At 39.3% G+C, this 12,395-nt stretch overlaps 1 protein-coding gene across 8 annotated transcripts in view; it reads right to left on the bottom strand.

Moving 5' to 3' along the window:
* Positions 1-12,395, bottom strand: part of atrnl1b (attractin-like 1b) — a 617,494-nt gene that overhangs the window by 98,051 nt on the left and 507,048 nt on the right. For 2 of the 8 annotated variants that reach the window (XR_011345364.1, XM_069900010.1), the window contains one exon: positions 7,557-7,842. The exons of the other annotated variants lie outside the window; for them this stretch is intronic. Coding sequence is in view for 1 of the 2 variants with exons in the window: in XM_069900010.1 (XP_069756111.1) it covers positions 7,828-7,842 (15 nt within the window). In the remaining variant the exon portion in view is untranslated. Of the gene's footprint in view, positions 1-7,556; positions 7,843-12,395 lie in introns of those variants that run through there. 8 annotated transcript variants of the gene reach the window in all.

The raw sequence follows: 12,395 nt of genomic DNA, 5'->3' as shown, positions 1-12,395 counted from the left end.
AAAAACAAAATAACCTTATTGTGGATATGTAGTCCTCTTTGAACTAGTTATCTTATTTTGGAAATTTTAAATAATTTTACCATCATTGTTGGTAAACATAGCTGGTTATTTTCTATTCAAATACTGACAGAATTACAATTCATCTTTGGAACGTTGGCTACAAAATAAACTGTGCAAAGTGCTGGAGAAACTCAGCAGGTCATGCAGAATCTTTAGGAAGTAAAAAAACAATCAATGTTTTGGGCCTGAGACCTTCATTGGGAATGTGGAAAAACAGGTTGTCATCTTAATTAAAAGGTGGCGGGAGGAGGAGAGGAGAGGAGAGAAGAAGGAGAAGGGTGGGGGGCGGGGGGAGCACAGGTTAACAGGTGAGAGGTAATAGGTGAATTCAGGTGGCAGGGTAGTCGAGAAAGAAGCTGAGATTGCCTTGACTTGCTGCATGACCTGCTGAGTTTATCCAGCATGTTTTCAATATCAGCATCTGCAAATCTTCTTGTTACCACCAATATAAACTGCCAGATTATCATTAAAACCCAACGTTTACTGATGTTTTTCACTCCTTGGCCTGGCCTATTGTGCTTCTAGACCCACCCCAAGCATCAACCAAAATGGCTGAGCACACCACTCACTCAGTTCAAGGAGTTCAGGAATGGGCAATAAGCACTGGCCTTGGTTGCAACACTCAGATCCCAGAAAATGAATAGAATAAAATGGGTAAATAATAGTGGGAGGAAAACATCAATAAATAAATAAATTACCGGTCATTCTTGTTGGAGTCGAGTCTGCACACTGATGCAACATTTAACATTTTCGGTAAAGACAAGATGATTAAAGTACAGATTAATGCCTTTGCTTGGGTGGCAACATTAGCACCTGTGAGTTTATTTTTTAAAGCAAATTATTTTTTTAAGGAAATAAACATTTTACTGTCATTATATAGGCATCATAAAGTGGTATAAATTTGATAGAAAAGGACTGACAGAAATCATAATTGATGAGAGCTCAGAAGACTGCAATATTCATGAAATAAATGAACAGCAGAGAAATTCAAGTGTATGGTGTCATGTCAAATTGTTCATTATAACATCCAGACAGCAAATAGAGCAAATGAAACATGTAATTAAATATGGAAAACAATCAATGCCTTGCACCCTTCTTTTACAAATCACATTGATAAACTCCTTGTGGCATGAAGATTTTACCATCGTTTCACCTAAAGCATAATCTTTTGTTGTTAAAACTACAACCAATGATACAGATTTGTCAGAATAAAGGAGTGTAAAGTCTGAGGGGCAGCAAGATGCTTCAACAAAAAATACTGATGACTGGAATCAATGTTAATGATCTTTATGGGTTCAACTTAAATGCGCTAAATATGTAAATAGCATTGAGAAAATATGAACCAAAATTGCTAACTGGCATTTCAGCAGGTGCTCTCTTGCCACATTTTCAAAATATTTCCCTTGACATATGTCACGCAAACTGGCTAGAGATTTCCCATTTAAGTCAAGGAGTTCCCTGTGCTATTTTCAAATTTTGAATTTCAGGAATTTTGTAAAACTAAAAGTACCGTAGGAACCATTTCACACGCCATTTCTTTTCAGATCCTAGGATGAAATCCATCAAAATCCGGGGACTAGTTCGCCTGCAGTTCTGATGAACATCACTGTGCTAGGAATTGTAATCCTCCGGAGATTATACCTTTTTTTTTCAATTTCAAACGTTTGCCAACTTCAGGAATGTTAGTTATATTTTCTGGAGTAAGTATTTTTTGACTATTTTATTTTTGATTTTCAATGACTCGTAAATTCAGGCAACAATACACGTTCTTACAACTCTTATGTATAACATACTGAGTCTGTTTTCTCCCTCTCTGCATGACCCGATACAACCAAGAATAAAGCTATATAAATTATACAAATACAAAGAAAAGAAGAAAAAGAACGCGAGAGCACGTCGTCTGTGCCACGTCCCACTTCTTTGATCCCAATCGCTTCCCTGTTGGGACGGGCTACTTCATTTCCTTCATTCTGAAGGGGTGAAATTTATGACTGATACCTATGAGTTTCAAATAGGGTTGCCACACTCTTAACGAATGTGTCATATTTCTTCCGTTAATCGTACATGATTTTCTCCCGGGGAATGCAACTCTGCATTTCTATATTCTATTGTATAATATTTAGTTGGGAGTTGGACTTCCTCATGACCGCTATACACTTCTTGGCTACCGCCAAGGCGACCATCACAAACTGAATTTGGTACTTGGTCAGTTTAAAACACACGTCCATAATGTTGCCCAGAAGGTACAATTTCTGGAGTAAATTTTGACACAAAATGTGTTTAAATCATTTGTCTTTTCTTTGCTTTCCATTATTAATTCCCCAGATTAATTTTATAAGGCACCAATATGGACTTCCTTAATTATTAAGTGTCACCAAGAAAATCTTAGCGTCGGTTTAATTTTTTTTTGGCCATCTTTATCTTCTATACTCGTTTTCCCCTCCTTATGGAAATCCTTAATCATTTATTGCTGTTTATATTCTGTCCACTATTTAGACTTGCCACCTGTCTTTGAAGAATTATATATTTTCTAATGTCAAGTCAAGTTTATTGTCATCTGATTATAACCCGATGAAATAGTGTTCTCTGGTCATCGGTGAAAAACATGCAGACACACAACCAGATATAATAAACATACAGACAAATAATACATTTGCAGGACAAGTATTCTATCTATATAAAAAAAAATTAAATATTGTTTTGTACAAATGAGAGTCTCAGGTGGTTAGTGCGAGCAGTTCTTTTGGTCGTTCAATATTCTCACTGCCTGTGGGAAGAAGCTGTTCCTCAGCCTGGTGGTGCTGGCTCTGATGCTCCTCTATCTCTTCCCTGACAGGAGCAGCTGAAAGATGCTGTGCTCAGGGTGGAAGGGGTCCTCAATGATTTTGCACGCCTTCTTCAGACAATGATCCTGGTAGATCACGTGGATGGTGGGGCAGAAGACTCCATTGATCCTTTCTGCCACTCTTATGGTCCTGTGGATTTGACCTTCAATCCATTTCTCTGCAGTGACAGTATCACACTGTGATGCAGCTGGCTGGGACGCTTTCGACCGAGCTCCTACAGGAGGATAACATAATGATGGTTGGTAGCCTTGCCCATTTCAGTCTTCTCAGCAAGAGCATTCGATGTTGCACCTTCTTGACAAGTGAGAGCTGTTGAGTGTCCATAATAGGCCACAAGTTAAGTGAACTCTAAGGAACTTGGGGCTCTCCTCTCTCTCTGCCACAGGGTTGTTGATGTCTAGTGGAGAGTGGTCATTCTTGGTCTTCCTGAACTCCACAATCGGAACGCTCTCGACCGAGCTCCTACAGGAGGATAACATAATGATGGTTGGTAGCCTTGCCCATTTCAGTCTTCTCAGCAAGAGCATTCGATGTTGCACCTTCTTGACAAGTGAGAGCTGTTGAGTGTCCATAATAGGCCACAAGTTAAGTGAACTCTAAGGAACTTGGGGCTCTCCTCTCTCTCTGCCACAGGGTTGTTGATGTCTAGTGGAGAGTGGTCATTCTTGGTCTTCCTGAACTCCACAATCATCTCCTTTGGCTTGTCCACATTGAGACTCAGGTTATTACTCTTGCCTCATTTCAAGAGGTTTTTCACCTCTGTAGTGTGACTCATTATTGTCACTGATGAGGCCCAACTACTGTTATGGAGCTGGTTCTGGTGATGCATTTGTGAGTTAGTAGCTTGAACAGGAGTGGACTGAACACACAGCCCTGAGGTGTTCAAGTGCTTAGCGTGACAGAGCTCGATATTCAGCTACTGACCTGGACAGACTGTGGTCTTTCTGTTAGGAAGTCCAGGATCCAATTATAGAGTGGGATGCTGAGTCCCAGCTTCTCCACCAGCCTCTGAGGAATGATCATATTAAACACTGAGCTGAAGTAAATGAACAGCTGCCTGGGGTATGAGGTGTCATTCTCCAGGTGAGTCAGGGAGGACTGAAGCAATAAGGATATAGCATTGTCTGTGGAATGGTTTCTTCTACAGGCAAATTGAAATGGATCCAGCATCTCTAGGAGGTGTGCTTTGATAGATTCATAATAGTGGAGGTCAGTGCCACAGGGCAGTAGTCATTGAGGCCTGTTATTGCCGCCCTCTTGGGTACCAGGATGATGGTGGCTGCCTTGAACCCTGCAGGGATGATGGACTGCTGCAGTGAAGTGTTGATGATATCAATGAAGACCTCAGTCAATTGGACTGCGCAGTCTTTAAGAACCCAACCAGTTACGTGATCTGATCCCTCCACCTTGTGTGGGTTCACCTTGGATAGGGGTTTCCTCACCTCAGCCGCAGCTATGCAAGGGGTCAGTTCACTGGGGGACAAGGAGGTTTCTTTGGCATCATCCTGCTCTTACTTTATTGTAAACTTTTTATTGAGATCTATTGTACATTTCTCAATCTATTAAACCAGATTTCAGGTGGTTTTAATCAATTCTTCTGATGAAAAGTTTGTTCATGACATTCTGCATATTTACAGTATCTAATTTGACATATATTTCAGTTAACTAATGAGAAATGCAGTTATGACTATGAGAGGTGAGCAGCTGAAGCTAGTTTCTCTTTTAGGATGCAATAATCAGAATCGTTTCAGCTCCTCCTGTGTTCCCTGATTAATAGTTTGCAACTGTTATTAATTGATTGATAAAAGAAATAAGTCAAAAGAAGGTAAACTAAGGAAAGGAAAAATCTAGACCTAAGTTTACACAATCTCCTTTGCTACATGGCAATCAGGTAAGAACTAATAACATAGATTTTCTCTCTCTCTCATCTACTTTTCAATCATTTCATACAAAATGTATTACTATCTCTCAGGTCATGACAGAAGCTTTTTGAAAAGTAAACATTCAGACTCTTTGACAAATGATGTGCTTTCATTCCTTTTCACATTTTCACTTCAAATGAGTTGCAAGGCCATGAACGTTAACATCTTTGAATCACCAATAACCAATGTCAGATTTAGCTGTGTTCATCTCCTTCCAAAACCATGAGATGTATAATTCCTACTTTTTTTGATCCATCTCCCAATGAACACTTTACAGTTGCTTAATCTTGTTCCAGAATTACACCATGCCGAAAAGCACATGACTAATTATTGCTCAAGGTACATTCCAATGTTTGCTTTCTGGTCCTCATTCTGTTCTTTTGTACTGTGTCGCAAAGCATCCAACAGGACTGGCATAGTCATTATTAGCTAGCTGCTAGGGTTTACCTGCATAGCTCAGGGCAAAATTTCCATGTTCAATCTCCCACTTCGAGCACCTGTCAGATTGCTACTGTGAAGACTGGAAATGTGGTGAAGTAGTGAATGAAATCAGAATTTTAGCACACCATTGCATTTCATCTGCTATTTTAGATATATAAACGAATGAAAAATAAAACTATGAAACTGCAAAGAACATTGAAATGCAAAAGGAAACTGCAAACTAGTTTCTATGGAGATAGTTTTCTACTTTTTCTTTATTTGACAAGAACAAGTTCAGGTCAATCCATCAAATTAAAACTTATAAATTCTTTCTGTCATCAGGAATAGGTAATTTAGTAACAGGATCTAGTAAAAATATTGCATACTTCTGTTTATTTATTTATCTATCCTCCACATTCATTTATTCATTCTTCCCATCTTTAATTCACAATCTGGATTCTTGTATTTCTAAGCAAGCTCCGTATTTACTTTTTGTCTCTGTCTACCTTTCAGAAGGTGCTGGTGAGGAAGGATCTGTGTCAGATTTCCAAATAAAGATGGCTTGCAACTTGAGGTGGGGTTCCCATGTGCCTTCTTCTTAGCAGTAGAGGTCATGGCTTTGGGAGGTATTGTCAGGTATTGTCAGAGTAGACCATCTGCAAACTGCACTGTACCTTGGTGGTGGAAGGGAATGAATATTTAGGGGAGTGTCTGTGGTGCCAGTCAAGTAACTGCTTTGTCCAACTTAATGAGAGTTTGCTAGAGCTGCCCTTATCCAGACAAGTGGAGAGTACTCCATGATGCTACTGACTTGTCCTTTGTGAATGGTCAGTTTTGAACCGGAGGGAATAGGAGTCATTCTCAGCAGGCTACCCATCCACTTTTACAACCAGCTCAGTAGAATTTCAAGTTAATGGCAACCTCAAGGATGCTGATGTGGGGAATTCAGCAATGGTAATGTCCTTGAATATCAAGGGTAGACATTCTGTTATTGACATATTCATTGAGGGTTATTATTGCTCAATCTATTCACATTTTTAACTTCACATGTATTGGTAAGAAATATATTAAAAATCATTTATGCTAGTAAATTAGCAAAAGTGAAATCTATATTTTTCTTGGCATTATACAATGTAATAGTGACTGCATCAATTGCCTATTAATGGCTGTTCGGCAAGCCTACAGCTTCTCTGTGAACAGCTACAGCCCTTATTAATGCTGCAACTTTTTCAATATTGAAAGAGTTCACTAACTCAATGACAATGAACGAACAGTGATCCATGTTTAATTCAGGTTGATGTGTGATGTGATTTTCTCACATTAGAAAATAAATGAAGGTTGGAAACGGGCACTAGAATCTGAATGTTATATTTTATGTTCCATTTTCTACTATTCTATGAGCACAGCTCCATCATTTCTTTGCAAGACCTTTATTTATCCATGCTGACGCTGTAAAGGAATAGGTCAAAATAATTGACATTATAAGAAACTTTTATTTCCCTTTACAGAAGATGCAAAGTTATTGATCAATTTAGCCCATGAGATAGAATATTATGACTAATTCTATGGTGGCAAAACTTACTTATTGACAGGTTGTCGATGGGACCATTGTAAATGGGTGTAGATTAACAAGATAAGGTTTCTTTTAAAGAAAGGCTTTTTGAATTGTGACAATTAAAATCCTGCTTAACTCTGAACCCTGCTTTAATTCTCCAAAGTTTGTCATCTATATGACGGGCGATTGACACCTCTGGGGGAAGTTAAATGGGTGTAAATTATGGGAGATTAACTGTGGTAGACAGTGGGCCTATGGAATGCGTTTTGTCTCGTGTTCCAAGTAAATGCAAATTGCTCTTGTGAGTCAGAATGTAGAATACTACATCCATGCGGCATATGCAAAAATATTTTTACTCAGTTTATGATTTTCTGCACATTATATGCATGTGCATGCTCTATGAGTGTGTGTGCTAATATGAATGAAAATACTGCAAGTGAGATGATTTGCCTATTTTTCATGTGTACAAGATTCAGCATGGGGAATCCCCACTCTGAGTTTCAAAACCTTCCTTTGCAAATTATTTTAATGCCAAACAACTCTACTCCTTCGATTTTTTTTTTTTTTTTTTTAATTGACTTTTTTTTTAAACCATTGGACTCCACTGGGGATAATTAACAGTAGTCAACCATCAGCATCTTTTGGATGTGGTGGGAAGGCCATGTGGTCATGGAGATAAAATGCAAACACTTCACAAATGTATGAACGAGAAGATAATTTTGTGCATCTCATTCCTCTGAAAAACATGGTTTTGCCTAAAGTCACCTTCACATTTGCTTCTTATAAGATGCCACTGTCTTTGTTTCTGAACCTGGTCCAGTTGCTTTCTGTTTTATTGTCCAGAAGCTTCCATTGCATTCATTCCCAACATTTCATCATGTCCCTTGGACCTATGTACTTGCTCTAGTGTTATAGTTTATTTCAAAAGTGACCATTAAAGTTATTCCTTCTTGCAATGTTTGCTTTGCTTTCGATATTTCACTGTTACCATTTCTTCTTTAAGACAGCCTTCATGCTTAGTCTTTTAAGGCACAATATCCTATCATATTAAAGAGAAAAAACGATTATTGTATACTAGGCATTAATTTCTTAAACTTTAGTGCTTGCTGATTTTTATTGCTATAAATTTTAATGAAGTTTCCCAAGTTAGTAATTGCCAGCTCACGCATTGGTATCCAAGTACAAATTCATACGAAAGCATTGATATAATCCAATAAAGATCCACTTTTGAATGAAGAGCAACAATGCCAATGAAAATTTCTAAGAATATCTAAACATAGGGCAGAACGGTTCAATCCTGACTTCAAGTGTGTATACCACGGAGTTTGCACGTTCTCACCTTGACGCTTCTAAAATGAAGCTAGAACAAAAGTTTCTTCCACATTCACTTTCATAGTTGAAATTCTCAAACTAAATTCGACAAGAATGAGAGATAAAATCATTTAAAATTTTAATGTCTGTGGGAGTAGATAATTCTGGATGCCATTTAGTATTCAGTGCAGTATTCGACAACATGATTTGTAAATTGCAATCAACGGAAAGAAATTGTGCAATCCTCCAAAATAATAATGAATGATTATTCTGTAATAATCATATCCAGATTTGTACATTTACTCATGTAATCCTCATTTTAAGATTGCTAGCTTCTTTTTGTCAATTGGAGTACAACACAAAAGTCTGCAGACACTGTGGTTGAAGTAAAAACACAATGCTGGAGGAACTCGGCAGGTCAAACAGCGGCCTTTATATTGCAAAGATAAATATACATTATGTAAATGTTTTGGGCCTGATCCCTTCATCAAGGTATGAGCAAAACGTAGGTAGGCACCTAAATAAAGTGGTTGGGGGTGGGGTGGGGGGGGGGGCAGGAGAAGGAGCACAGGCTCATGGACAAGAGATAATAGGTGGACAAGGCCACAGCAGCAAACAGAGAAAGAGGGAAGGCTCTATGAATGGAGAGGGAAGGGAATGGAAAGCTGGAGGAAAGAAGATCGAGGGGTAGAGAGGGAGAACAGGGAGTGGTCCACCAGGTGAGTTTCTCCAGCATTGTGTCATTTAGTGATAGTCTCCAGAATGGAGGACCATCGCCTTCCCAAGATCGTGTTATGTGGCGAGCTCTCCACTGGCCACCGTGACAGAGGTGCACCAAAGAAAAGGTACAAGGACTGCCTAAAGAAATCTCTTGGTGCCTGCCACATTGACCACCGCCAGTGGGCTGATAACGCCTCAAACCGTGCATCTTGGCGCCTCACAGTTTGGCGGGCAGCAACCTCCTTTGAAGAAGACCGCAGAGCCCACCTCACTGACAAAAGGCAAAGGAGGAAAAACCCAACACCCAACCCCAACCAACCAATTTTCCCCTGCAACCGCTGCAACCGTGTCTGCCTGTCCCGCATCGGACTTGTCAGCCACAAACGAGCCTGCAGCTGACGTGGACATTTACCCCCTCCATAAATCTTCGTCCGCGAAGCCAAGCCAAAGAAAGAAGAAGAATTATAGTAACAATGTTCCCCTAAAAGTAAAGAAAATATGTTATTTTTCTTTCTAAAATTTACCACCAGCAAGCAGAATGGGGGTAAATTCATTACCGACCATAGACCGACAGGAAATTCCAAAATGCCATTGTAGAAACTGGTAAAGCACAAAAAAAAAGATGAACATGTTCATGAAATTACTTAGTGGAACACCTGCAGCAGTTTCATTAAAAGTAGTAGAATGCAAATCAGTGAAGAAACACCACTGTCTTTTGTAATTCTACCAAAGACTCAAGTCATTTAGATGATGAATTTACATCTCCAGAGAAAACTGTTTTGACAAATGCATTTTGCTCATTGTGCATTTCTCATCTTACTGATGTAGAGCACAATTTTACATGTTGTTTAAGCTACATAGAGAATGTGTCACAAATCCTACTAATATAAAAGAAAACATAAATCCTGGAAATAAATGATATTCAACATTTCTTTGAGGTGAAAAGCAAATCACTGAATTGAAAGTGAGAAAAGAAATGAATTAAAATTTCCAATAGAGACAGATACATTCGTAACAATGAAAAGTGTAGAAGGACGAACCAAAATCCCTAGGTAACACTTTCAGTTTCTAGTTTTCCTAAGTGGTAGAATCTCCTCATCCAATGTTCAATATTATCAGGGGTGGAATAGTCCAAACCACAAAGATATGTAGCGCGTGCACTACCGCAAAGTGTGCGAAGAATGACGCACTCCCAAGAAGTTGAAGTCTGATTTATTGCACTGGAAACCTAGCTTAAATTCTCTCCCTGCCGCTGACGACAGGAGTGTCTTCACGGAAGCGCTGGCCTTGGATTGGTCAACGTTCCCACCGTTGCTCACGCTTCCCGCCATGTGGGCTGTCACCTAGAATGAAGGTCGTTGCCCCCCCCCCCCCAACTGCTGGGGTCTGCATGGTCGCCAGCCATCTTATGTACTGGGTCGCATCTCGGTTTGTGGGCCGCTACAATATGCTTTTTATAACAGTAACTTTGATCAATCATTTGAATGTAGCTGCTCTTCCCTACCAACTCTTCCTGTAGAAATTAGGCATCCTACAAGATGGAGCAAACCTACATACAAAGAAAAATGTCAAGCAGATGGCTCCTTCTGATTGTTTTGCACCCAGATGACTTTTTAAAGACTCCAGCAACAACAGCACTGGAGGGTATCGATAGTACTGTGCTGTAATGAACTTGAAAACCAAAAAGATATGACATATGGATAGCAACAAAAAAAAAGCTGTTGATCGAACTCAGCAGGTCTGGCAGCATCTCTGGAGGGAAATGGTTTTGAGTCAAAAGACTCCTAAAGCAAGGGTTTGATCAGAAACGCCAACTCTCATATTTCCTCCAGGGATGCTACCTGACCCACTCAGTTCCTCTCGCAGTTTGTTTTATGGTCTAGAATACAGCATCCACAGTCTCTTGTGTCTGGCATTACAGAAAGGTGCTTGGCAGATGGAAAAAAAATCACAAAACATTTATGGTGACATCAATCCATCTTCTTTGACAAGATGTACTGTCATTATATGTAAGCAAGAGGTTCCCTTCCAATAGATTTATTTCAAAGTTATATTTACAGTGGTTATTCAAGCCAGAACCTTTATCTTTGCTGAATATTTACCAAAACTTTGCAAACTAATGAAAAAAGTGCTTTTTGCATGATCTATGAACAAACCCTCAGAATTAATCTGTTTTAAGTGCTGAAAAACAAAAACTAATGATGAGGTTATAAATTCAATTTCTTCACTGCCTCTCACACAAGGAGGTAGCAATTTCAATGAAGTGCCATAAAAAAAGTTTATGAGCACCAGGTTTCCACCTGACTGGTCAGCATGCAAGGTTCTTGCCCTTAGCTATCCACCTGTATAGTCGCAATTCCAGAGCATGCAAGTTTCATTTAACTGGGATTTTTTTTTAAGAACTTAATGAGCCAGTTTCCACTTTACCTATTTCATTCTGTCCAGCATTAAGCTTGCCCATTTCAAAAATCTATGAATCTTTCTCTTGAGAGCTCTCTTCATTTAATCTTCCAGCAGATTTGATCCAGGTCTGAGCCAAAGGCTCAAAGTGTCAACTTGCTCAATGGTATCTCTGATTTAGAAAGACTGCATGGAACATGTAATAAATATTAGCCGCCAATTCATTCCAGAAATGATGTGTGGTGCATTTTTGAATGGCTATCTTTCAGCCGAGACTCTCGACTGAGAAGCATTTGCTTACTCCAGTAAATCTGGAAAAAAAAAACCTCAAGTCCTGGCTAAAATTCCTAGACAGTAACTGAATAATTCTTCATTCTCACAGATGCAAATTTTCATACTTAACAGAAGTCAACAAATTTAGTGAGTCTCATTACGCAACTACCATGCATTGCTGGCGTGCAAGATGTTGCGAACAGAATGATCTCTTATGGCAGTAGTTCAGTTTATAGGTCTCATAGCTAAGAAAGGAAGCCCACTTGATTAACGCACACCTCCATCATCATCACCAACATCTTTGGGATGGATGCACTTTTACAAGTGGATGTGAAGGTGAGGATGCAAGGAGCTGAGGTCTTGATTTGTTCTGGGTCCCTGTATCATTGGGCTGCTGCTTCTCTTTTTGGTGGTAAAAACAACGCAAAATTCTCTTTCCTGACAGTCGAGAAATGAACAAAGATAAACTGATGTACAAGGGTAGAGTCTCATGGTGTGAGATTATAAACAAAGAACAATTTTCATCTGCTCATTGTCATAGATAATATCCACAACAGCATAAATTTATTATATATGTACAAAAAAACACTTTGACAAATATGATCTTTATTAAATGTGGGGCAGTATGCTTTTATCTGGTATCACTCTGGGTTGCCTGAATGAGCACTTGCACACGGACATGAATTCCTGGCACTGCAGCAACTGTTCACAGGGTTAGGAACCAGTATTAGATACAAAATGGTAGCTTGGCCTTCAGGGTCGCAGGAAGAAGCTGATTTTTATAAGTTTTCCTTGTTAAGGGCAACACAGTTAGCATGTGGAAAGCGGCATGGTTAGCACAGCGCTGTTACTGCAGCAACGTGCGGGGTTTGAAAGCAGCACCGTCTG

Source organism: Narcine bancroftii, chromosome 10 (assembly GCF_036971445.1).
Source record: "Narcine bancroftii isolate sNarBan1 chromosome 10, sNarBan1.hap1, whole genome shotgun sequence".
Taxonomy (NCBI): Eukaryota; Metazoa; Chordata; class Chondrichthyes; order Torpediniformes; family Narcinidae; genus Narcine; species Narcine bancroftii.
The sequence above is the reverse complement of the archived record's forward strand: the minus strand, read 5'-3'. Positions and strand labels throughout refer to the sequence as shown.